At 44.1% G+C, this 27,475-nt stretch overlaps 2 protein-coding genes across 7 annotated transcripts in view; one reads left to right on the top strand and one right to left on the bottom strand.

Annotated features, from left to right (window-relative positions):
- Positions 1–27,475, top strand: part of MTCL2 (microtubule crosslinking factor 2) — a 351,820-nt gene that overhangs the window by 235,487 nt on the left and 88,858 nt on the right. The window lies entirely within an intron of this gene.
- Positions 8,954–27,475, bottom strand: part of DLGAP4 (DLG associated protein 4) — a 78,579-nt gene continuing 60,057 nt past the window's right edge. For all 6 annotated transcript variants that reach the window (XM_081292497.1, XM_081292495.1, XM_081292496.1 and 3 more), the window contains 3 exons: positions 12,493–12,584; positions 11,518–11,673; positions 8,954–10,697 (listed from right to left, as the gene is read on the bottom strand). In XM_081292497.1, the coding sequence (XP_081148623.1) occupies positions 10,479–10,697; positions 11,518–11,673; positions 12,493–12,584 (467 nt within the window). In that variant the 3' untranslated portion in view covers positions 8,954–10,478. The remainder of the gene's footprint in view (positions 10,698–11,517; positions 11,674–12,492; positions 12,585–27,475) is intronic.

Genomic DNA, 27,475 nt, shown 5'->3' on the forward strand with positions numbered 1-27,475 from the left:
CTTCTCCCAGCTTTGGTAACACCATTCAGCTTTGCTTCTATGAATCTGATGACTCTCGGAACCTCATATGAGTGGAACCAGATAGTGTTTGTCCCTTTGTGACTGGCTTATTTGTTTATTTATTTTGGCTTATTTTTCTTAGCATAATGTCCTCAAGATTCATCCAAGTTCAATATATGTCAGAATTTCCTTCCTTTTTAAGGTCGAATTGTATGAAATTCTATCATGTTTTATGCTGGCACGGACTCCCCCCGGCCCCCAGGGCTTGGATCCAGCCCTGGTTTCTTGTTGTGCACGTCAAAGAGGCCAGCTCACAGGGCCTTGAAGGAGCTCACAAGGCCTTGAAGGATTTGTGGTGTCTGTTTTCATATTATTCAGCCTATGATGGTCATGTGGGAACGTCCTGACCTGCTTGGGTCTGATAAGGTTCCTGGTTGAAGGCTCATTATGAGTCGACGTGAACCACCTGTTTTCCCCTCCTCCTTGCTCCCGCCTACTAGTGACTTTCCCTTCTATCTGAAAGAAATATATAAGTATGAGCTGAGATAATAAAGTCAGATTCCCCCTGGATGAAGGACCTCGGACTCCTGTGTCTTTTTTAATCCCGACGTCTCCCGCCGGACTCGGTCCATTTTGCCGGACGCGGTCCATTTTGCCGGACGCGGCAGTTTTATGCCATATTTTGCTTTTGTATTCATTCTGCTGATGGATATTTACCTTGTGGCTATACTAAATTATGCTGTTACAATTGGGGGGAGTGTAGCTCAGTGGTAGGGCACCTGCTTAGCATGTGGGAGGCTCTGGGTTGGATTCCAAATAACCATCAAGACACACACACACACTCACACACACACACACACACAGAGTAAATGGATGAATAATGCTGCTATGAACATGGGTGTAAAAATACCTGCCCAGTCTGGCTTTGAACTCCTGAGTTCAAGTGTTCCATGCCCCAGCCTACAGGTGTGTACCACTGGTCGGAGCTAGAAATCCATCTTTTAATGCATTCATCAGTTAATGGACATTTGATTGGTTTCCTCTTCTTACCTGTCATGAGAAATGCTGTTACAGACATTTGCATATGAGTTTATGTGTTGATATATGTTTTCACATTTTTAGGAATGTAAGATTTTCAGAGTAAGATCACTAAGTGTGTTAGTCTGCCTTCTGTAACTGTAACAATTACCTGAGATAATCAGTTTATAAAGAGAAAAGATTTATTTTGGCTCATAATTTTGGAAGTTGCAGTTCAGGATCAGTTGGCAGCACATCATTCTGAGAGTGTGTGCTGGAGTAGACTTACCTACCTTGTGAGGCAGGGACAAACGAGAGCAAAGAGAGGCCCAGTCCCATAAGTTCCTTCAAAGGTATGCTATCAGTAACCTAGAGGCCTCCCCTAGACCCTATCTCTTGTACTTTTTAAAAGAATATTTATTCTTAAGCATTAGGTGGACACAATATCTTTATTTTACATTTATGTGGTGCTGAGGATTGAACCCAGTGCCTTGTGCATGCTAGGCGAGCACTCTACCACTGAGCCACAACCCCAACCCTATCTTGTACTCTTTTCTGAGACAGGGTCTTACTAAGTGGCCCAGGCTGGCCTCAACTTGTGAGCCTCTTGTGTCAGCCTCCCAAGTATCTGGGATTACAGGCAGGCTGTTTGTGTATTTTGTGTCATATCCAAGAAACTATCCAAAACTATTGCTTTGCCACATACCTGTAATCCTAGCTCTTGGTGAGGATGTACCTCTGTGGTAGAGTGCTTGCCTGGCATGTGCAAGGCCCTGGGTTCAATCCCCAGTACCACAAAACACCACCTCCGCTCAGCTGTTCTGGAGGCTGAGGCAGGAGGATTGCAAACCCAAGGCAAGCATGTGCCACCCGTCCAACCCAATTTCCTTCTTTTGTATTTAACTATCCAGTTTTTCTAGCACTATTTTTTTATAACTTTATTTTATTTGTTTATTTTGTTTGTGTGGTGCTGAGAATCAAACCCAGTGCCTCCCACATGCTAGGCAAGCGCTGTACCACTGAGCCACAACCCCAGCCCCACCATTTGTTTTTGTTTTAATATATTTTAGTTGTCAATGGATTTTTTATTTTATTTATTTATATGTGGTGCTGAAGATCGAACCCAGGGCCTCACACATGCCAGGCGAGCACTCTACCACTGAGCCCCAACCCCAGCCCCACCATTTGTTTTTTTTTTTTTTTTTTTTTTTTTTAAAGAGAGAGAGAATTGAGTGAGAGAGGAGAGAGAGAGAATTTTTAATATTTTTATTTTTTTTTAGTTCTCAGCGGACACAACATCTTTGTTGGTATGTGGTGCTGAGGATCGAACCCGGGCCGCACACATGCCAGGTGAGCGTGCTACTGCTTGAGCCACATCCCCAGCCCCCACCATTTGTTTTTGTTTGTTTGTTTTTGGTCTTGGGGAGTGAACCCAGGGGCACTTTACCACTGAGCTACAGCCCAACTTTTTTTTTGTTTTTTATTTGAGGCAAGGTCCTGCTGAATCTTTGAACTTGTGACCCTCCTGCCTCAGCCTCCAGAGCAGCTGGATCACAGGCGTGCACCACGGTGGTGGCTGGTTCCAGACCATTTGCTGAGATTTCTTTTTCCACTGAATTGTTTGGCATTGTCAGTTGTCCGTGAATGTACGGGTTTATTTTTGGACTCTGAGTTCTAATTCATTGACATGTACATCTACATCTACCCTTTGGCCATAGGGCATAATCTTATTTAGTTTTATAGTGGGTTTTGAAATTGTGAAGCATGTCATCTAACTTTATTCTTCTCTTTCAAGATTGTTTTGGCTTTTCAGGGTACCTTGCAGTCCCATGTGAATTTAGGATCAGGTCATCAATTTCTGCAGAAAAGGGTGCTGGGATTTCATAAGGGTTGCTTTGCATCTGCAGGTAGATCATTTGGTGTGGAGTGGGGCATGGGATGCTGCCGGGTTTCTATTCTCACGACTAAAAGGCTCAGGGGTCACTCCAGTTGAACTGGGCTGACTGGGCTGCACGAAATAACCACACAAGAGACACAAATACCTTTTTTATTGGGGCCGCTGTGACGGCTCCTCTGACCTTAAGGGTCCACAGAAAGAGAGAGCCAGAGCACGCCCTGACCCCTTTTATTGAGGAGAAGCTATTCAAATGAGGCAAGGGGTCAGGTTTCAGGGGGCTGAGTATCTTCATGATGTCCACTATCAGCAGGTTGACTGACACCTGGGTAGGCCACACCCAAGGGCACAGTAAGAGGAGGGGACACACACAAGGCACTTCCATGGAAGATTCTATCCTAAACAGGGCAAGGGGTTATATTACAAAGGAACAGGTGAGCATAGCTCCACCCATGGGGCTGTAGCAAGACACACCCATGCACGAGACACCGACCACTTTTCTGTGACTGAGCGCCTCAGCACCCAGCAGGGGAGTGTGACCCAGTCACCTGTAAAGTTGGTCTCCCACGGGATGCCTCTCCATTTAATTATATCTTTCAAGGGGGGCTGGGGATGTGGCTCAAGTGGTAGCATGCTCGCCTGGCTTGCGCGGGGCACTGGGTTCGATCCTCAGCACCACATACAAACAAAGATGTTGTGTCCACCGAAAACTAAAAAAAAATTACATCTTTTAAAATGTGTAGTTTCTTGTTAAATTTATTCCAAAGTATTTTGTTCTTTTTGATGCTATTATACCTGGAATCGTTTTCTTAATTTCCTTTTCAGAGTATTCATTGATAGTTGATCTGTGTTTATTCATGATACTTCTTCCACCAAGTATAAGGGTTCTTCCCTCACACCAACCAACTCTTCAATTCTCGGGACACCTATTGGGAGGTCTACAATTCAGTTCAATACTGACAGAAACTGGAGTTAGCTGGCCGGCCTGGGCTGTAGCTCAGTGGTAGAGCTGCTTGCCTAGCAGGTGTGAGGCACTGGGTTCGATCCTCAGCACCACATATAAATAAACAAATAAAATAAAGGCATGTGTCCATCTACAACTACAAAAAAGAAAAAAGAAAAAGAAAAACTCCCATAGGTTTAGTGCCTTTATCCTGAAACACAAGTATCAGGATCCCAGGTTACCCACACTTCTGTCCAACTTGGCTTTCATCAGGGGTTCCCACAGCCGTTCCCCAGATTTTTAAAAAAATATTTTTGTAGTTGTAGATGGACACAATACCTTTATTTTATTTGGTTATCATATGTAGTGCCAGGAATCAAACCCAGTGCCTCAGGCACGCTAGGTAAGTGCTCTACACTCAGCCCCAGCCCCAGCCCCAGCCCCAGCCCCAGCCCCAGATTTAATAATTTGCTAGAGCAGCTCACAAGCTCTTGGAACTCAGGAACGCAGATTGCTTACTGTTGTAGGGACATTTTAAAGAGTAGACTCAGGACAGCCAAGAGGAGACAGACGCACAGAGCAGGGTGTTGGGGGATAGGGCACCCCTCTTCAGCTGGCCACGTCCAGAACCATGTCCTCACCACCCCAGGAGCACTCCAGGTTCTGCCATGTCTTGTGGAGGCTTCTGTGCAGAGGGCTGGATGATTAAGTGGAGCTGAGGGCCCACCCTGTGGTCATGTCTTGGTGGTTTGGTGACCAGTTTCTGCCCTGGAAATGCCCATCACCCCCATCTCACTAGTATACATACAAATGACTAGAGATTCTGATGAGCTCAGAGCTGTGGGCAAGGAACATTTCTTTTTCTTTGTATCATGATAATGCACAGGGATATAGTTGGGTTTTGCGTACTGGTGCCTTCTGAAGTAATTTATCATCTTAATAGTTCTTCTGTAGATACCTAAGGACTTTCTATATGGAAAATTGTGTTTATCTACTACTATAGTTTTATTTCTTAATTTCTGATCTGGATGGCATTTTTTTTGTTTATGCTTATTAATTTTTTATTTTAATTTTTTTTTTTAAATTGTAGTATTGGGGCTGGGGTTGTGGCTCAGCCGTAGAGCGCAGGCCCAGCATATGCGAGGCCCTGGGTTCGATCCTCAGCACCACATCAAAATAAATAAATAAAATAAAGGTCTTGTGTCCAACTACAACTAAAAAATAAATATTTTTTAAAAAATTATAGTACCAATTATTTCCTTTCCTGATTGTCTTGGCCAAAACCTCCTAACTGTGTATCTATACTACTGGAGGTTCTGGCCAAGACAATCAGGCAAGGAAATAATTGGTACTACAATTAAAAAAAAATATCTATTTTTTAGTTGTAGTTGGACACAAGACCTTGTAGAAGTGGTGAGGAGGCCCTCTGGGCCTTGCTCCTGATCTTAGGGGGAAGCCTCAGACTTTTACTAGTGGGGTGAGCACTCTGAAGCTTTTTTTGCTGCCCTATATAGCTTGAGGAAATTCTGTTCCATTCCTACTTGGCTGGCTGTTTTTTATCATGAGTGGGTAGGTGAGGTTTTGTCATATATTTTTGTCACGCTTTTTCAGTATCCAGATGTCTTTAGTTTCTTGATCTGGAAGTGTGTCTTAGCTCTTCTTTCTCTTTCTTGACACATATTTGGAGAGCCCAGGCTGTTAATTTGTGCTCACTTGATTAGCTTCAGGTTCTTTTTTTTTTTTTTTTTTTTTTTTTTTTGAGGAGGGGACACGATCTCACTATGTTGCTCAGGCTGGTCTCTAGCTCCTGGGCTTGAGGTCCTCTGGAGGAGCTGGGATTACAGGTGCGCCCTGCTGGGCTCCTGATTTTACATTTTTTTTACAGGGATACAACTGCTGTGTGGGGTGCCCTTCTCAGTGCTTCACCCCAGAGACTTGAAGTAGCTATTGTCCTCATTGTAGGCGATACTAACTTTGTTTTGGTGATGTGGACTGAACCCAGAACATCTACCACTGAGTTATATCCTCAGGCTGTGGATTTAAATGTAGGAGTTGTCAGTCTAGCCAGAAAGTAGCTGAGGGTCCCCAATGGTCCTTTTTATTTTCTATTTTGAGATAGGGTCTTGCTAAATTGTGGAGGCTGGTCTTCAATTTGTGATCCTCCTGCCTCACCCTCCTGAGTAGCTGGGATTACAGTGTGCACCACTGTGCAGGCAAGTGATATTAACTTTGACTACCTTGTTCAGGCAGTGTCTGCCTACAGAAAGTTACTACTAACCCCCTTTGTAATGAACATTTTTATTACCAAATAATTTGCTGGGAGTTATTTTGACACTGTGAATTTTCTGTTCTTCTTCAAACTTTCACCCATTCCTTTTTTTTTTAATGTTGATGGAACTTTATCTATTTATTTATTTATATGTGGTGCTGAGAATTGAACCCAGTGTCTCACACATGCTAAGCAAGTGCCCCATTACTTTTTATTTTTGGTACTGGGGCTTGAACCCAGGGCCTCATGCATGTTAGACAAGTGCTCCACCCTTGAGCCACACCCCAGCCTTCAACCATTTATACTTTTTTTTGGGGGGGGGTACTGGGAATTGAACTCAGGGGCACTCAACCACTGAGCCACATCCCCAGCCCTATTTTTGTATTTTATTTAGAGACAGGGTCTCACTGAGTTGCTTAGCACCTCACTTTTGCTGAGGCTGACTTTGAACTCAAGATCCTCTTGTCTCAGTCTCCTGAGCCATTGTGATTACAGGTGTGCGCCACCTGGGCAACCCCGCGGGCATTCTGAAAGCCTCCCCCTGGCTGCCACATGGAAGGGGCTGGAATGGCAGTGGAGACGGGCTGGTTTGCAGCATCTGCCAGACACTGCCACTGTTGGAACCAGCCCAGACGCTGTGGCAACAGCATTCACCTGCATGGGCCATGCATGGCGGGGAGCAATGACTCTTGTCCTGCTGTTCTTAAGGTCCCTGAGCCCAGTGCTGATACTGGCGGGGGTGAGGTCTCTGCAGGACTCTGGGGACTTGCAATCTTCAGGGAGCTTGGGGTTCTAGAGAGGAAAGCTGGGCCTCCTTGCTCTCAGGTGCGCAGCCCTGTGTGGGGGTTCCAGGGACTCATGAGTGGCTTATGGCCTTCTGTTCCCATGGGCCCCTTTCCTGGCCATCTTGTAGCTTTCCAGGGGTGCTTCCTGCCTCTGCCTGGGCTCCCCTCTGTCCTGGCAGAGACTGGGCTTTGGAAACACTGAAGCCAAGGACTCTTTCCCAGCTTCTCTGGGAAGCTGCTCTTAGCCTTTCCCAAGGTGACACGTCTTCCTGGTGGAAGAGTGCCATCTGTGGAAGGTGGGACATCATCTAAGTCATAATCTTGTCAAAACTGTTTACTCTGAATCTAGTCAAAAGAAAACATAATAAATCCAAATTATGCAACATTCTATGAGATGCTTGGCTACTTTAACATATAATTATCAGGAAAACAAAGAGAAAGGCAGGGAAATTTTTTGATTCAGATACTAGAGAAACATGGTAACAAAATGAACGAACCTTAACTGGACCCTTGATGGACAGGGAAAAACCCTAAGGAGCATTACTCGGGCACCTGGAGCTTGGCACTTTAGGTGACATTAGTGCCTGGGCTCTGATGCTCTCCTGGGTAAGGGAGGCCCTGTCTGGAACATTATTCTGTTGAATTTGAGAGTGATAATGGTAGGATTGCCAGGCATGAAACATCTTCATTCTTGGGAGTTGCACAACTTGTTTTGGTGCCACTCTGCCAGGAGTAGAGGCCCAGATTCTGCATGTTGCTCCTCATCAGCTGGTGCTTCTGATATGGGCAGCAGGGTCCTTCCTGGGCCTCTTGCTGTAGCAGAAACCCTCAGTCTCTGAAGAGCTAAGGGCCACCCTAGGCCCTCCAGGCCCACAGGGGCAGCTGGGCTGCTACCTGCTGGTGGCCTTGAAGCCCAGCTTGATTCCTCACTGCCTTCACTCACGGCTGGCTGCTGGGACCCTCTTCACTCACCTTGAGCTCACCCTGGTTGGTCTCAGGGCAGGAGTAGGTCTGGGAAGGCATAAGCTCCAGGAGTGCACCAGCGTCCCATGGTCACTGACACTCAGCCACCACCACCAGACACTGGGAGCCAGGAATGAGGGCACGCTGCTCTGAGCACAGGGGGCTGGCTACAGGGTTGGGTGGGCTCACGGGGCTGGCTGGTGACGGGATAGGCAGTCTGGACAAAGCTCTTGGGAAAGGGAGACCTGTGGTCACTGGTAGCCTGGTTTGGCTGGACCGAGAGGAAATGGTGACTGTGGTTCCAGAGTCTGGCCTGAGGGCTTTCTAAAGGCATTTTCTCTCCCTCAGTTGGTAGGCAGGGTTGGCACCTACCATGCCTTCTGCCTGGAATGCACTTTCTTACCCCCAAAGCTGCTCAGTTCCCCATCTTCTGGTGGGGACCAGAATGCTCCCACCCAACCTGGAGGAACCAGCTCCCGTTCCGCAGCCTCCTTCCACAGCATCCCCTTCTCTGTTGTAGACTTGAACTCATCACTGAGTTTTTTTTTTTTTTCTTTTTCTTTTTTTGTGGTGCTGGGGATTAGAACCCAGGGCCTTGGGCATTCGAGTTAAGCACTCTACCAACTGAGCTATACCCCCAGAGCCACACTATTGGGGTCTCTCCTGCCCAGTGAGATTGTGCGGCCTGCACAGCCCTGCACCTTTTAAAGGTGAGTCAGGCAGAGGCGGTGACCAAGCTGACTCCCCGGCCTGAGCTTGGCAAGTGTGTTGGTACACGTGCTGCCCGGGGGAAGCGGCACTGGGCACTGGGTAGCCTGTCCTGGAAGATGTGCAGAGTCGGATCCGAGGCCAGCCCACGGGGCTCTGTAGGAGCAGCTCCTCAGGGAGCCTTTTCTCACAGGCAGCTGCAGGGCAAATGCTGCACTCTAGCTTCCCAGGCCAGACGTGCGACTGGCCTTTTCACCCAGGATCACAGAGCTGGCGCAAGACAGTCGGAACTGGCCTGTCTGCTTCCTGGGGCGTCTACTGCCACTCCCCTCCCCCAGCCCGGCCCACGAACTGCAATAACACCGGAGCCGGGGTACACGTTACCTCATTTATTCTCACAACATGCCTGTGAGGTAGGGAGGGGCAGGGACTGTCCCCATTTTACAGAGGAGGAAGTTGAGGCACACAGAGGTCAAGTGACTTGCCCAAGGTCACAGACGGCGGCCAAGCTGGATTGGGGCCCCAGAGCAGGCCCTTGGTTCACCCAGGGGTACCCCCTGCAGCACGCGCCGGACAAGAGGATGTCTCCAATGCCCTGGAGTTGTATGCCCAGTACCGAGCAGCCCCTGGCATGCCCAGTGCCCCGCTGCCCTTGCCTGGCCTGCCCCACCCCGCCCTGTAGGCCCGGGCCTCTGCAGCTCAGGGCTCCTGACACCCGGGAGAAGGGATGGGGCAGGGAGAGGGAGGATTGGGTTAAAAAAACAGAACGGACGGAAAACTCAAAGAGGCTGTGCTGGCGGGTGTGGGTGGGAGGGACAAAAAAAAAGGGGGGGGGCTGCTTACACACAAGGTCTATATTTTTACACACACTTGTACACACACCTAGATATAGTACATGTAAAAATATATGCTATTCACACACCCGCCTCCTGCCAAGTGCCCCGAGAGCCGGTGGTGGCGCAGGTGGCAGGTGGGCAGAGGCGTTGTTAAATATACACTCTAAGGTCTATGTGCATATGTACACATACGTACAGACACCGCCACCTGCCCTTGGGCACTGGACACAGGCGCGGCCAAGGACAGCCAGCCCCTGGAAGCCACTCTGAGTCCTAAATTTTCTTTTGCTGAAGGAAGAAGGGGCTGGAGAGAAGGGAAAGACTGGAGTCTGGACGCGCAACCGTGGCTGTGCCTCATTCCCCCAGAGACCAGCGCGTTCCTCCTCTGCTCAGAGGCAAGTCCTGTCCGACATCGCCTGGGGCAGCGGGAGGCCCTCGGCCTGTGCCTGCGTGCGTGAGTGCGTGCGTGGGAGACTATGTGTGAGCACTGGTGGTGGGGGGGGGGCGTTCCGGCTCTCTGCTCTCCCGGCCTCGACCCCAGAGGTGGAGACACAGAAGCCGCTGGCCATGGTGGCGTCTCCTGTGTGAGCTCTGAAGGGAAAAGAAAAATGTAAGAATGAAAAATCCAAGGTCAGCGCGGGGTAGCTGGGAAAAGGAGGGACATGGCAGGTGCCCAAGGCTGCCCTTGGACGGTCGTCGTCTTGTAAACAAGCTAGTTGAAGTTCTCATTAGATAGAACAAGTAAAAAGACCGCAGTCTGAGGCTGGGCCGGGAGTTGCCGAAGTCCACCTGTCCAGTCCACCACGGCCAGCGGGAGGGAAGAGAGTTTTTAGCTTTGTTGAATTTGTGTGTGTGAAGTCTTCATAACCTAAAGCTGGGAGGGACCCAAAAAAGCCAAATCGTGAGCCCTTGTATGCGTCAATTTGAAAGTTGGCTCAGGGTCTCTAAAGAGAATAACCATACTAAAGGTTGAGAAAATTTTGTTCCATTCTCATTAAGATTTTTTTTTGTGTGTGTTTTTTAAACACTTTAAAATTGTTTCCTTCCTTCTTTCTTTATGGTCTCAGAGCCTGGTCTGGGCCTCAGGGACATAAATTTCGATGCTGTCTGCGCTCTCTGTGGCCGAGTTCTGCCGCACGGAAGCTGCCCGCTTGGCTGCCAGAAGTCTCTTGCGGGCCTCCTGACGCTGCTTGTCTCCTGCGTCTGAGGCCTTGTCGCGGCTCACTGCTGGCTTGGATTTGGCTGGCTTCTTTGGGACCGGAGGGGGTGGTTTCTTCTCTTCCTTTAGTAAGACAGTGAGGAGGGAACAAAAATAAAATAAAGGTGCCACGTTTTGTGTGGCACTGCCCCCAACTAAATGCTGCAGCTGGATCTCCCACCCCAGCCTCCCTGCACTGGGCACAGGCAACACACCTGGAACCAGGAAGCCACAAGAAGCGATGATAGTGGGAGTAGCACAAGGCAGAGGAGCAAAAAGCAAGCCAGAATCCTAGAATGTTCTAGCAGTAAAGGACAGACAGGTCACCTGTTCCCACCCTGCTCTGAGCCACTGGGAGCCTGAGGCTCAGGCAAGAACCAGCCTAAGTCCTCCAGTCAGAGACAGGCCTCCGACTCCCTGGTCACACTCTGCATGCTCTCCTGGGGATCAGAACTTACAGGGGCCACAGCCCAACACGGCAGGTCCTACTGATTTACAAAAGGAAGCGTGAGCCTCAGGGAAGAGGCTGTTGCCACAGGAGGGGGAACAGGTCCAGACCCCAGCACTCCTGGCAGTAAGGCCCCAGGAGAAGGGACCATTTGGCTGATTGCAAAGTTCTAACAGCCACGTCTCCAGTGCTGTGGCGCGGCCACATCTCTCCCAGGACTCCCCTTCTCTGAACATGCAGGGCAGGCTGGCATGCTTCAGGGGGCAGCCTCAACTACACAGAGCGAGCAGCAGGCTGGACAAGTGCCAAGCATGGACCCCGGCAGTGATGGACGTGAGCCCCAGCTCAAGACGACACACGGAGAAGGGAGCCAAGCAGCACTGACCGATGTGGGCAGCGTTATTGTCGACCAGGAATTTGTCCCTGGACTTCCCCTCCGCACTGCTCCATGCTCACCTTCCTCTTCTCGGGGGTCTCCACCAGCTGCCAGCTGTTGGCCTTGAGGTGGTAGAGTTCATCAAACTTCATGCTGATGTCCTCGATGGACAGCTGTAGCAGGTCCCAGAACCCTGCCAGGTCCTGGGCTGTTGGACGTGGGTTGGCATCAGGGTTCTGTGGGGCAGAAGGTGATCAGTGGGTGGGCAAGGCAGAAGCTTGTCCTCCTGCCCACACATGGTCCCTTGGCCCTGCCAGTCCTAGAGGGGCTTCTGAGTCTAGTCCTGCTCCCTGATTCCCAGTGCCTGTGTCAGTAGCTGGGTGAGTAAACAGAGCCAGCTCCATGTTGGTGTCAGCCCCAGAGGCAGGTGGGCCCTTGGAAGGAGGAAACCGGTTAGTCACAAGAACAGGCCCAGCCCACGCCTGTGGACCCAGGCCATCGTCACCACCGCAGGACCATTTCCTCATGGATGCCACAGACCCAGGGATTCTCATTTTACAGGGAAGAAACACTCTTGACTGGGGTCTGCCAGTGAGGTGGGGACACGCTGGACTCACTCCAGGTACACTGATTACTGGACCCATGCTGTCTCCCTCCTGTCACTTTGTTCCATGAAAATACAACCCACAAGTGCCACTGGCCCCACTCCTGGAAGTCCTCCCTGCTGGTTCACCACAGAGACTCTGTCCTCCTGACAGGTGACCTGGAGAGGAGGCCCACCGAGGCTGGCGGGGGCGTTCCTTCAGTTCTTACCTTGCGTGCTGTCTTGGGTATAGAGAGGACTACAGAGAAGTCGGTCAGTGCTGACCGGCCAATGCTCACATGGCTGTTCTGACTCTGTGGTCAATGATCTTTCAGGAGCGCCACTCCTGGTTCTGTCCTGTGCTAGGCACGGGAATACACTGCGACCATCTTCCCAGTGCCATGAGGAAGCAGGACCTTCTCCATGCTATGGAGGTTACAGAGGCTTGTGAAGGGACAAGAGTCACACTCACCAAGTTCTGCTCACAGAGGCCCCGGAACTGCTGGAATTTCTGGGACATCAGTAGCTGGGCGCTGCCCACAGCACTGAGGACTTTTCCTAAGACTGAGGGAGAAAGGGGGAAAAGCCGACTTAGCCAAGCACAGGGTTGCTGGAGTGGGTCAGGAACACATATATAAGTCAGTATCTGGCAATGGGCTGGATCTTCATTTATTTACACATTAATCCATTCTGACAAAAATGCAAACAATATAGATAAAGTGATCCCTGTTTCTTACTTCCTAAGGACATTTTATGGCAATAAATTCGGAAATTAAGCTTATATGGAAAAATTTTCATAAAAATATAAATTGCCACCAAGGACTCAAAGAAATGAAAATTTGACTTTTTTTTTTTTCTTCAGAAGTCAGAACTTGAACTCAGGGCTTTGTATTTGCTAGGCAACTACTTGACCACTGAACTACATCCCAGCCCATTTTTATTTTGAGACAGGGTTTTGCCAAGTTGCTCAGGCTAGCCTCCACCTTGTGATCCTCCAGCCTCAGCCTCCTAAGTCAGTGGGATTACAGGTATGTGTCACTGCTCCTGGCTAGACTACTAAGTATTTTTTTTTTTTAAGTTGAAACAGAAGTTAAAAATCTTCCCCTCAAAAGAAACATGCTTGTTTGTCCTCAGTGTCTGGGTCAGTATTCAAATGACGAATGAAGGCAGCCAGTGCAGCCCTAGTGTGGTATGTGGTAGGTTCTTCGGGAGAAGGGACAGCCCTATCTGCGAGGTTTTTACATAACCTTCAAGGAACAGAAAATCCTACCTTACATATAGACTACATGGAAAATAGTATAACTTACTTCAGAAACGCTGTGGGCCGTCCAACATGCCAAGAGCACTTTGATTATTAACATAAATATGAAAGCCTTCAATAAAACATAAGCAAATAGAATCCAACCAAAGAGTTTCAAAAATAAACATCCTAACCACTAACTGTTCAGCTCAAGAGCATGAAGTTGATTTTTTAGTGTGACTTCCAGTTTTAAAGTCACAGCATAAAGACAGTATTATCCCCTCACCCCGCCAGGAGGCCCTGAAAAGCCAAGGACACAGAAGTCAAAGTAACACCAAGGAGAGAAAGGGTGAGCTCTGCCTCCTGTGGCTCTGTGGCAAGGAAAAGGCAAATGCCTGGGGTGGGCATCACCACCTGCCAGCCTCGGATGGTCCTGGTCCATCTCCCACAGGAGCTACTTACAAGAGCACACTGAGGGAGGACGTGCCTCACGATGAAGGTCGTAAGAAAAAGAACCAAAACAGGAGGGCAGCAGACGCCCCAGGAACTGTCACAGCACGTTCACCAGAAAAGTGGTGCCAGGAAATAGATGAAACTGGGATATTTAGCTAGGAATATGTAAAAGAGAGGTCTGAAGCTGAGACAGAGGTGCTTCAAAAAGTGATGGATGATAGGACAGTGGAAGGTGGTAAACAGGAGCTCTGCGGCACCAGAGCAAGAGAAACGCAGAGCCAGGGCCACAGGCGGCACAAGGTTCACCCTGCAGAAAACTGACTGTAAGATTGCACCTGGGCACCTTTAAGAAACAGAAGCAGGGGCTGGGGATGTGGCTAAAGCGGTAGCGCGCTCGCCTGGCATGCGTGCGGCCCGGGTTCGATCCTCAGCACCACATACCAACAAAGATGTTGTGTCCGCCGAGAACTAAAAATAAAATAAATAAAAAATATTAAAAATTAAAAAAAAAAAAAAAAAAAAAAAAGAAACAGAAGCAGCAAATAAATATACTAGAAAGTACTATGAAAAAGAGAATGGGACTGTTGGGAGTTGTGGCACACGCCTGTAATCCCAGTGGCTTGGGAGGCTGAGATAGGAGGATCACAGTTCAAGGTCAGCCCCCAAAATAAAAAAAAATAAAGGACTAGGAATGAAGCTCAGTGGTAAAGTACCCCTAGGTTCAGTTCCCAGACCTCCCCCTACCAAAAAAAAGAAAAAGAAAAAAAATATCGGGAGACATGGATGAAAAAGAATATGTACCTATCAACTGTACAAAAAGGGGAGAATAGAAAAAATGAAAGAAATATTTGGAGAGATCATGGTTAAGAATTTTCTAGAAATGGCTAATAACACTAGTCCAAAGAGCTAGAAAGTCAAATGAATCCCAAACAAAAACTGTCTTATTCATAGCCGGGTGCGGGGGCACATGCCTATCATCTCAGCACCTCGGGAGGCTGAGGCAGGAGGATTATGAGTTCAAAGCCAGCCTCAGCAACTCAGTGAGACCCTGTCTCTAAATAAAATACAAAAAGGGCTGGGGATGTGGCTCAGTGGCCAAGTGCCCCTGAGTTCAGTCCCTGGAACCAAAAAAAAAAAAAAAAAGTTTCTGCTTCAAAGGACACTATGAAGAAAGTGAAAAGGCCACCCACAGAGGTTCTGAGAGGAGTGGAGGGGCCCAGGTAGGGTGCGAGGCCAGAGGATGGAACCCCTCTATGACATGGAAGCTGGCCGCCTAGGACTTGGGGTGGGGATGTTGGGAGGCCCCGTGTCTTCATTGAAGCAAAGCAGAAAAGTAGTAGTTAAGAGGCTGAGAGCGGAGCAGAAAAGATCCCTGGAAAGACACATGGTGTATTGTGTTGATCAGAGACACACCGAAACCTAAGGACACAGAAAGTTTACAAATAAGAAAACGGTATACCAGGTAAACACTAAAAAAAGAACACTGACAGAGCTCCAATATGTAAGAGTGGATTCTGAGCCAAAAACTCAGGTCCCTACATATTGGCCAAAGTTTCCATTCACCAGGAAATTTAAAACATTTCTTCTTTTTCTTTTTTTTTAATTAACCCTTTACTTTCTTTCTTTCTTTAATTTTATGTGGTGCTGAGGATGGAACCCAGGGCCTCCAATGTGCTAGGTGAAAGCGATATCACTGAGCCACAACCCCAACCCCTTAAAACATTTCTTAACTCCCAATTACTTAAATGGGGAAAAAAATTCTTAACTCGTAAGTATCTAATAATATAACTTAAAAAATGTAAAGTGAAAAGTGAGAGACAGTAAGAAGCAGTATCTACCATCGGATCAAGGACACAACATACTTGTTTCAGTAGCTAACAGGTAAAGTGGCCCCCAAAGGATTAGACTCAGAGAATACTTAATGAGCTTTTAAAGGATAAAATATAGAACTCTAAACACAATATCTATAAAATCTGCTTTATTCTTATACAATGTGGGCCATTCATTAAAACTGAGAGCATGCTCAGCAATAAAGTATACAACACATTTTAAAGAACTTCGGTGGCCCATGCCTGTAATCCCAGTGACTCAAAGGCTGAGGCAGGAGGATCACAAGTTCAAGACCAGCCTCAGCAACTTAGGCCCTAAACAACTTAGAGAGGCCCTGTCTCAAAATAAAAAATAAAAAGGGTGGGTGATACGGCTCAGTGGTAAAGTGCCCATGGGCTAAATCCCCCGCACTCCCCCTCTCCAATAAAATAAAATAAAAAAGAACTGGCTAGCACACAGAAATGTTTTCAACATTCATACATCTAAGTCAGAAACCTGTAATGAAAATGTGATTAATAAATCTCCAAATGCATTTAAAACAAAAACATACATTTTTAAATAACCCACTGGTCAAAGAAAGTGCATATTTTAACTTGTCAGATATGGCTAAAGTTGTACTTGGAGAGAAAGGCACAGGCTTCAAAACCTGTAAAAAAAGGACAGGCTGAAAAACAACTTGAGCATTGATGTGAGCTACTGGAAAAGAACGACATAATTAGTCCAAGGGGAGCAAATATTAGGGGACTAATAAAATTAACAAACCATACCAGATTGATCAAGATTCTTTAAAAAATGCAAATAAAAGTACTAGAATTCCAGGTGTGGTGGCACACCTATAATCCCAGTGACTCAGGAGATTGAGGCAGGAGGATTGCAAATTTAAGACCAGTCTGGGAAATTGAGCAAGATCCTGTCTTAAATAAGAAATAAACAGGGCTGGGGATATCAGTGGTAGAACCCCCCTGGGTTTAATTCCCAGTACTGAAAAAAAAATTTTATTAGGGTGCAGTTGCATGTGCCTGTAATCCCAGAGGCTCAAGAGGCTGAGGCAGGAGGACAGAGAGTTCAAAGCCAGCCTCAGCAACTTTGTGAGGCCCCCTAAGCAACTTAGTGAGAACCTGTCTCAAAATAAAACATAAAAAGGGCCGAGGGTGTGGCTCAAGGTTCAATGCTTCTGGGTTCACTCCCTGTTATAAAAAAAATTTCTTAAGAGAACCAAAATTTATCAGAGTATCAAATTGAAAGTTTAGCACTAAAAAAATTTAGTAACTGTAATTAATGGAGCCAGGCAGAATGGTACAGGCTGTAATTCCACTGACTCAGGGGGCTAAGCAGGAAGATTGCCAAGTTTGAGGCCAGCCTTAGTAATTTAGTGAGACCTGCCTCAAAATAAAGTGAAGAGGGCTGAGAAAGTCATTCAGTGGTAGAGCTCTTGCCTAGCATGCAGGAGGCCCTGGGTACAATCCAATACCATAAAAGGAGGAAAAAAAATAATATAGCAGGTGGGTTTAACAGATTGGTACCAGGGATTGAACCCAGGGGCACTTAGCTACTGAGTCATATCCCTAGCCCTTTTAAGTTTTTTGAGACAGGGTCCCATTAAGTTGTTTAGGGCCTTGCTAAATAGCTGAGGCTGGTCTCGAATTTGCAATCCTTTTGCCCCAGCCTTCCAAATCACTGGAATTACAGGCGTGTGCCACCATGCCCAGCCAAAAATATTTTTTAAAATGAAAGAAAACCATTAATATTTAAAGATAAATATTAGAGGGAGTTCTTTAGGAAGAAGGAAAGTGATTCTAGATAGATGCATAGAAATTAAGAAAGGAGGAAAAAGTGAAATGTGGTTAAAGATAGGTAAATATTGATTATAATACTGACTGTAAAAATATTTATAATATAGACATATAGACAGCAGAAGTACAAAACACAGGAAAGGAATAAATAGGATCAAGGTGTTCTCATAATCTGGGAAGTGTTCAAGGTACAAATTTAGATTAGTCTTTTTGCAAAATCAAGGATGAAACAAGTTGTAATCCCTATGGTGACTACTACAGGAATTCTAAAAACAAAGAGAAAAGTGGAAATACTTGAATAATTCAAAAAGAAAGCATCAGGCGTGGTGCACACACACCTGTAATCCCAGCAATTTGGGAGGCTGAGGCAGGAGGCTCGAGAGTTCAAGACCAGCCTCAGCAACCGAGCAAGGACCTAAGCAACTCAGAGAGACCCAGTATCTAAATAAAATATAAAATTTATCACATTATCAGATTAAAGAAAAGCCATATAATTATCTAAATAGATACAGTAAAAACTCCAATTACATATATATATGTATGTATGTTGTGTGTGTGTGTGTGTGTGTGTGTGTATATATATATATATATATATATATATATATATATATAATTTTTTTTTTTTAAACAGGATCTTGCTAAGTTGCCCAGGCTGGCCTCCAACTTCTGATCCTCCTGCCTCAGCCTCTAGCATAGTTGGCGTTACAGGCATGTGTTCCTATACCGAGCTCAACAATTTTCTTTCTTTTTTCCTGTACCAGGGATTGCTTAACCACTGAGACACATTCCCAGTCTTTTTAATTTTTAATTTTGAGATGGGGGTCTCCCTAAATTGCTTAGTGCTTTGATGAGTTGCTGGGATTATAGGCATGCACAACCTTACCTGGCATCAATCATTTTCTTTACCAGAATTAGAATAGCTATAAAATAGCTATAAAAACCTACAGTATCATATACTACTCAATGGTACAATGTTAAAAGCAATTTCTTATTTACAAATAAATTAGTAAAAATATAACAAGGTTTCCAGATATAAAATAAATATAAAAGCCAAGAGCATTTTTTAGCCTTTTTTAAAAATATTGTTTTAGTTGTCAATGGACCTTTATTTATTAATACATGCTAAAAATCGAACCCATGGGCTGGGGATGTGGCTCAAGCGGTAGTGTGCTTGCCTGGCATGTGCGGGGCGCGCTGGGTTCGATCCTCAGTACCACATAAAAATTAAAAAAATAAAGATGTTGTGTCTACCGAAAACTAAAAAAAAAAAAAAAAAATCGAACCCGTGCCTCACACAAGCTAGGCAAGTGCTCTGCTACTGAGCTACAGCCCAAGGTCAAGAGCATTTGAATAAATAGCAATAATAAATTATTATCCTATAAAATAAAATGAATGATAGAGCCTCACCTTATTTCACAGAAAAATCAATTACAGGGGATCAGGGACTTAAATGTGAAAGGCAAAACTTGAAAAACTGTTACTAAAAGTAAATAGTAAAATATCTCTTCAGACTTTGGGGAGAAAGATTTTTTTTTTCCTTTTTGGTGGGGGTTGTTTTCTGAGACCCTTGCTGTATTGCCCAGGCTGGCCTTGAACTCATGATTCTCTTGCCTCAACTCTCGAGTAGCTGGATTACAGGCGAGCATTACTGTGCCTGGCAGAAAGAGAGCTTAAGAACAAACCGTGTGTGTTAACACTGATAAATCTAACTACTTTAGGGGATGGGGTTGTGGCTCAGTGGCAGAGCACTTGCCTAGCATGTGTGAGGCACTGGGTTCGATCCTCAGCACCACATGAAAATAAATAAAATAAAGGTCCATCAACAACTAAAAAATATTTTAAAAATCTAACTACATTAAAATTAAGACTTTTTGTTAATTTAAAAGATACTATAGCTGGGCATAGTGGCACATGTCTATAATCCCAGAGACTTTAGAGGCAGGGCAAAAGGACTCCAAGTTTGAGGCCAGCCACAGCAATTTAATGAGATCCTGTCTGAAAATAAAAAATAAAAAGGGCTGGGGGCTGGGGATATAGCTCAGTTGGCAGAGTGCTTGCCTCACATGCATAAGGCCATGGGTTCAATCCCCAGCACCCAAAAAAAAAAAAAAAAAAAAAAAAAGGGCTGGGGATGTAATTCAGTGGTAGCACACCCCCAGGTTCAATGGTTCAATCCCTAGTACCACCAAAAAAGAAGAAAAAAAAGACACCATAAAGAAACTGAAAGGACAAGTCATAAACTAGAAGGAGATATCTATGGTATATGTAACTAACAAAAGTTCCAGAATCCAGATATGTAAAGATCACCTACAGGCAATATGAAAAAGGCAGCCTAATAAAAAAATGAACTGGGCTGGGGATGTGGCTCAAGTGGTAGCGCGCTCGCCTGGCATGCGTGCGGCCCGGGTTCGAACCTTAGCACCACATACAAACAAAGATGTTGTGTTCGCCTGCCAAGAACTAAAAAAAAAAAAAAAAAAAAAAATGAACAACAGGGCCGGGGTTGTGGCTCAATGGCCGAGCGCTTGCCTCGTACATGTGAGGCACTGGGTTTGATCCTCAGCACCACATAAAAAAATAAATATCAAAATGAAAATATTGTGTCTATAACTAAAAAAATTTTTTTTTAAATGAACAGATGCAAACAGGCATTTTACAAATGAGGAAATATTAATAGCTGATAAGTGAAAAGATGCTTGATTTCATTAGTAACCAATGAAACATGAGTAACTATTATTTCATACCTATAGATTAGGGGAAGAAAAAACGTTTTACATACTAAGTGTAAGCAAAGATGTAGAACGCTGGGTACTTTCAAAGAGTGCAGAAGGGAATATAATTTGGCATAACCACTTTGGAGAACAATTTGGTACTGGGTAATTTCTGAACATGTGCATATCCTGTGATTAAAGCATTTCAATTTCCAGAATATACCTTAGAAAACTCCTATACATGTGCACCAGGAGCCACACTTCACTATGTTCATAACAATCAATAGCCAGTACCCTACTTAATGGTGAAAAGCAGAATGATTTCCCCCTAATGTCAGGAAGGCAAAACCAAAGATGCCTACTTAACATTATACTGCAGCCAAGGACAGCAAAAAATGAAGTAAAAAGAATCCAGCTTAGAAAGAAAAAAGCAAACTACTTTTTTTTTTTTTTTTTTTGTACCAGGCATCAAACTCAGGGGCACTCAACCACTGAGCCACATTCCCAGCCCTTTTTTGTATTTTAGAGACAGGATCTCACTGAGTTGCTTAGTGTTTTGCTTTTGCTGAGGCTGTCAATGAACTTGCTATCCTCCTGTCTCAGACTCCTGAGCCGCTGGGATTATAAGCCTGCACCACCATGCCCAGCCTGGTTGCTTTTCTTTACAAAAATTGAAAAGCTGGTCTTAAAATTTATATGGAAATACAATGAAGGGTGTCCTTTAGAACTTCCTTTAGTGAGAATCTGTTGGCTATAATTTTTTTCTCTTCCCCTAATATGAGGTCTCATTATGTTGTCTGCAACTCCTGGACTCGAGCAATCCTCCAGTCTCAGTAGCTGGTACTACAGGTATATACCACTGTACCCAGCCTGGTTATGAACTTTTTTACTTATTATTCTTATTATTTAATTTTCAGTACCGATAACTGAGCCCAGAGGTGCTCTACCACCAAACCACATTCCCAGCCCTTCTTATTTATTTTTTGAGACAGGTTCTTACTAAGTTGCCAAGCTGGCCTTGAACTTGTGATTCCCCCTTTAGCCTCCTAAATTAGTGAGACTGCAGGTATGTGCCCCTGTGCCTGGCTAACTTTGTCTAAAGAACAAAACTGGAGGACTCACATTTCCCAATTTCAAAACTTACCTCAAAACTACAGCAAATCTGACAGAATGGTACTGGCATAAGTATATACATATGTATCAGTGCCGTGGAATAAAATTGAGAGTCCAAATATAAGTCCTTACATTTGATTTTTGACAGGGGTGCCAAAGGGGGGAAAGAATAGTGTCTAACAAATGGTGCTGAATATCCAAATGCAAAAGAATGCAGCTGGACTCAGACTTCACACCACACACAAAGACTAACTCAAGATTACTAAATGTATCAGTTAAAATTGTAACTGTTAGACGCAAACAGGAGCAAATCTTCATGACCTGGATTAGACAACAGTTTCTTAGATGGGACATCGAAAAGCACAGCGACAAAAGAAACAAATCAATCAATCATACTTCATTAAAATTAAAAACTTGCGGGTGGGGGGCTGTAGCTCAATGGTAGAGCACTTGCCTTGCACATGTGGGGCACTGGGTTCAATCCTCAGCACCACATAAAAATAAATAAACAAAGACATTGTATCCATAAAGAAAAAAAAAATTAAAAACTTGGGGCTAGGGGGTGCAGCTCAGTGATAGAGCACATGCCAAGCATGCACAAGGCCCTGAGTCTGATTCTAGTACTACAAAAATCTAAACAAAAAAATTAAAAATTTAGCCAAAAAGTTAAACAACCTGATTGTCCATTGACTGATGAATGAGCAAAATGTGACCTATCACATAACAGAATATTATTCAGCAATAAAAAAGAACGTATTTCTGATATATACTACAACGTGGGTAAACCTCAAAACTTTATGCTAAATACAAAAAGCTAAATACTCTGGACACGGTGGCACACACCTATAATTCCAGTGACTCAGTAGGCTGAGTCAGGAGGATCCAACTTCAAAGCCAGCTTCAGCAGTTTATCGAGGCCCTAAGCAAGTTAGACCCTGTCTCAAAATAAAAAAATAAAGAGAGCTGGGGATGTGGCTCAGTGGTTAAGTACCCGATTCAATTCCCAGTAAAAAAAAAAAAAAAGTTAAACACAAGATATCATGCATTTCATGAATTCATTTATAGGAAATGTCCAGAATATGGGATTCTACAGAGAATAAAGTAGAGCAGATTAGTGCTTATCTATGACTAGAAGATTGGGGGGGAGTGATGGGGAATAAAGACTAGATGGGTACAAGGTTTCCTTCTGGGGTGATGAAAATTTCTAAAATTAGGGCGTAGAGATTATTCTACAACTCTATGAATATACTAACTCACTAAATTGTCTCCCTTAAGGGGGTAAATTTTTTTAAAAATGTTTTTAGCTGTAGATGGGCATAATACCTTTATTTTGTTTATTTATATTTTTATGTGGTGCTGAGGATCGAATCCAGTGTCTCATACATGCTAGGCAAGTGCTCTACCGCTGAGCCACAACCCCAGCCCATTGTTTATTTAGTTTTATATGGTGTTGGGGATCGAACCCAGTGCCTCACACATGCTAGGCAAGCATTCTCTACCATTGAGCTAGTAGCCTAGCCCCAAAGGGGTAAATTTTATAGTATGTAAATTACATCTCAGGGCTGGGGTGTAGCTCACTGGTAGCATGTGCTTAGCATTCACAAGGCCTTGGGTTCAATCCCCAGCATCCCCTCCAAATTATATCTCAATAATGCTGTTATAAAAAAAAAGTTCTGGGGCTGGGGTTGTGGCTCAGCAGTAGAGCACTCTCTAGCATGTATGAGGTCCTGGGTTCGATCCTCAGCACCACATAAAAATAAAATAAAGGTACTGCGTCCGACTAAAACTAAAAAATAAAATATTTTAAAAAAACCAGTGTTCTGGATTAGACAAAGGGGAGTGAAGAGAAGGGAGGGGGGATGAGCCTAGGAAAGACAGAATGAATGGAACATAACTTTCTTATGTTCACATATGAATAAGCGACCAGTGAAACTCCACATTATGTACAACCACAAGAATAGGAAGTACTCCATAGATGTACTGTCACTTATAACTAAAAAGAACAAATAAAAAAAATTTTTAAATGTTCTGAATTGGTCAGGCATGGTGGTACACTCCTGTAATCCCAGTGATTTGGGAAAGTGAGGCAGGAAGACCTCAATTTTGAAGTCAGCTGAACAACGTAGTGAGACCCTGGTCTCAAAATAAAAATATAAAAAAGGGATGGGGATGTATGTAGCTCAGCAACAGACTGTCCCTGGGTTCAATCTCTAGAACCATACTAAACAAATGTTTGGAACTGAAAACTATAAACAATTCAACTGCTCATTAGTGGAATGGATAAACCATGGTATATTCATCAAGTAGAATGCTACACATCAATGAAAAGAACCAGCTTCAGGCATAGGCATTAACATGGAAAAATTTTTAAAAAAAGATGAATAATAAAGTCAAATCTCAGAAAAATGTTTCTATTAATATAAATTTGACAAACAAGGAAAACAACATATTCCTTAGGAATATATATACATGTGGTAAAACTAAAGAAAAGCAAGGATATAATTAACACAAAATTTAGGACAATACTTACTGCTTGGAAAAGAAGGTAATATATCACTGGAGTTCAAAGCAATTAGTAGGAATAAACCCAGGTATATAGGAATCACATTGTAAAGGGATTATGCTGTCTAAATTTGAAATAAAAAGCACCAACTAGATAAAATTCCAAGTCATCTACAGTATATGCTAATTACAAAATGTGATTAGGGTTCAGTGGTGCACACCTGAAATCCAGCTATTGGGGCAGCCTGGGCAACTTAGTGAGATGCTATATCAAAATAAAATTTTAAGCTGGGCACAGTGGCACATGCCTGTAATCCTAGTGGCTTGGGAGGCTAAGGCAGGAGGATCGAAAGTTCAAAGCCAGCCTTAGCAAGTTAGCGTGTTCCTAAGCAATTCGGTGAGACCCTGCCTCTAAATAAAATACAAAATAGGGTCGGGGATGTGGCTCAGTGGTTGAGTGCCACTGAATTCAATTCCCAGCACCAAATAAATAAGTAAATAAATAAATAAAATTTTAAAAAGGGTGAGGAGCCAGGAGCAGTGGTGCATATTGATAATCCCAGTGATTCAGGAGGCTAAGGTAGCAGGATTATAAATTTGAGGCCAGCCTCAACAATTTAGTAAGACCCTGTCTCAAAAGAAAAAAAAAAAAAAAAGACGCGGTGAGGCTTGGAATGCAGCTCAGTGGTAAAGCACCGCTGGATTCAATCCCCAGACAAAAATAAATAAAAATAAAAGGGCTAGGCATTGTAGTTCAATGGTAGAATGCTTACCTAGCATGCTCAAAGCCCTGGTTTCAACACCCAGTACCATGAAAAGCAAAACAGTAAAATGGTGAAAGGTTGGAATTAAAACAGATGGAAAGAGACACAGTCAACAGACACCGTGCAAAGGAAGTCGGTCAGCAATATTCAAAACACACAGAATGAGATGCTCAGGCAAAACAAATTACATTCCAGCGAATATTGTGGATCACTAAACATTCACCAGTAATATAATAATTCTGAACTTGACATATCTAATATACCTTCAAAATAAAGACAATGTGACAGAATTATAAGTAGATAAATTCGCCACTTACAGAAAATGGTGTGATACAGACACATCCCTAAAATACAGAGCAATTACACGGAAAACAGTAAAAAAAAAAAAAAAAAAGCTACTCTTTTGGAACACATACCCCTTCCCCCTCCAGTTTTCATGCCTTGGCCTGCCCAGAGCAGCCTCCCACTCTCCCCAGATGGCTGCTCCAGCTCTGCTCTCCCCAAAGCCTCAGCCCCTGCTACCTCCTCACATGAACCTGGGAGCAACAGCACATGCCTGTAATCCCAGAGACTCAGGAGGCCAAATTCAAGAACAGCCTCAGCAATTTAGTGAGGTCCTAAGCAACTTAATGAAACCCTCCCAGTCTCAAAATAAAATAAAAAAGGGATGGGGATGTAGTTCAGTAGTAAGTACTGCTGGGTTTAATTCCCAGTACCAAAAAAAAAAAAAAAAATGTACTTGAATGTTTACAGCAACATTATTCATAGCAGCCAAAAATTAAAAATAACCCAAATGTTCACCAACAGATGAATACATGAGTAAATTGTAGTATATTCATAAAATAGAATGTTATTTGGCAACAAAAAATGAATGAAGTATGGAAACATGCTACAACATGGATGAACTTTCCTTGAAAATATGCTGTGTGAAAGAAGTCAGACACAAAAGATCACATATTATATGATTCCATTGATATGAAATGTCTACATTAAGCAAATTATATAGAGACAGAAAGCAGATTAGTAGCTGCCTATTGATGGTGGGGGAAAGACAGTTTATGAATATGGAGTATCCTTTTGGGGAGATTAAAATGTTTTGGGCGCAGTGGTATACATCTATAATCCCAGTGGCTTGGGAAGCTGAGGAAGGAGGATTAGAGTTCAAAGACAGCCTCAGCAACATCGAGGGGCTGAGCAACTCAGTGAGACTCTGTCTCTAAATAAAATATAAAATAGGGCTAGGGATGTGGCTCAGTGGTTGAGTGCCCCTGAGTTCAATCTCCAGTACCAAAAAAAAAAAAAAAAAAAAAAAAAAAAAAGATTTGGAATTAGGTAGAAATGATGGTTGCACAACAATGTGAATGTACTAAATGTCACAGAATTGTACACATTAAAAGGGTCAATTTTATGGTATGTGAATTATATCTCAATAAAGCTGTTACAGGGCTGGGGTGTGGCTCAATGGTAAGAGTGGACTTGCTAGCATTTGAGAGACCCTATCACAAATAGGGTGAAATGAAGACATGCACAGTTTCCAAAAATTTCTTTCTAATGTATTCCAGTAAAATGACAGACAAAAACCAAGAAAGCAGAAGACCATGTGGTTGAAAAAGCAGGGTGCCCATCATGGAAAAATGCCAAAGACAATCCCTGGTGTTGCAAGGAAAAGTCTCAGGGACAGCAGCTAAACAGCAGAACAATAAACCAGGCCCAAGCAGAGGACAAGGGGGCAGAAAAAATATGAAATCATGAGATTTATCTGATGATTTGGAAAATACTATTGATGAGCGTTGGTGGATCTGGTGGAGCAGGTAGAGAAATTACAAATGAGAATTTAGAAAAAATGGGGCTGGGGTGGTAGCTCAGTGGTAGAGTGCTCGCCTAGCATGCATGAGGCACTGGGTTCAATCCTCAGCACCACATAAAAACAAACTAATGTGTCCACCTAAAAACTAAAAGATAAATAAATAAATATTAAAAAAAAAAAAGAATTTAGAAAATGAACCAGGCCTAGTGGCACACACTTGTAATTCTAGCTACTCTGGAGGCCAAGGCAGGGGGATCTAAAGTTTGAAGCCAATCTGAACAGCTTAACTAGAACGATTAATCTCAAAAAGATTAAAATAAAAAGTGGGGCTGGGGATACAGCTCAGTTGGTAGAGTGCTTGCCTTGCATGCACAAGCCCTGGGGTTCACTCCTCAGCACCACACACACACAAAATAAATAAAAATAAAAAGGACTGGGGATGTAGTTCAGTGCCACAGCACTTTCCTAGCATGTGCAAAGCCCAGAGTTCAATCACCAGTAACCCCTGCCCCGACAAATTTAGAAAACAGAATGTACCACAAAGGAAGTAATCATTCTAGGAAAAACAAAATGTATTAAAAAAGAAACTGAAATAATAAATTAGAATGTAGTAAACAATAGCTGCATATTCATAGTAAACAGAAGCATTGGCTGTTACTTAGCAAAAATCCACATGAGGTCATATGTGGAGGGTGGGGTGCAGGAGGTGGAGGTCTTTTGATAGGTCTAACACTCATTTATTATAACATGAAATCACCACATAATGATAACTAATTTTAGAGAGGAAATAGAAAATAATCACATTTTAAAAAAGAAACATGAAGTGCTGGGACTGTAGCCCAGTGGTAGAGCGCTTGCCTAGCACACGTGAGGCACTGGGTTCAACCCTCAGCACCACATAAAAAATAAATAAATAAAATAAAATTATATAAAGAAAAGAAAAAGAAACATGGAAGCAAATACCAGAACAGACATCTGATCAGAGCTAGCAGTGGGGAAGACTGCAGTGGGAAGTGGCTGGATAGTTTGTCAGGCGCCTTGGGTGTTTTCTGATCCTTGCCTCTGGTTTGATTTTTTTAAATACCTTACTGTAAAAAGTTATTAGGCACATACTCCACAACAGTTCCCTACACACCAGTGGGTGTATCAAAGCTGGGAACTGGCCTAGAGGACCATAAAAACTGATACCAAAGCGCGCTCTAAATCATCAAAGGGTACACTCCTCGGGCCACCCTGGCAGGG

Source organism: Spermophilus citellus (assembly GCF_964194105.1).
Source record: "Spermophilus citellus genome assembly, chromosome: 4".
NCBI classification, from domain to species: domain Eukaryota; kingdom Metazoa; phylum Chordata; class Mammalia; order Rodentia; family Sciuridae; genus Spermophilus; species Spermophilus citellus.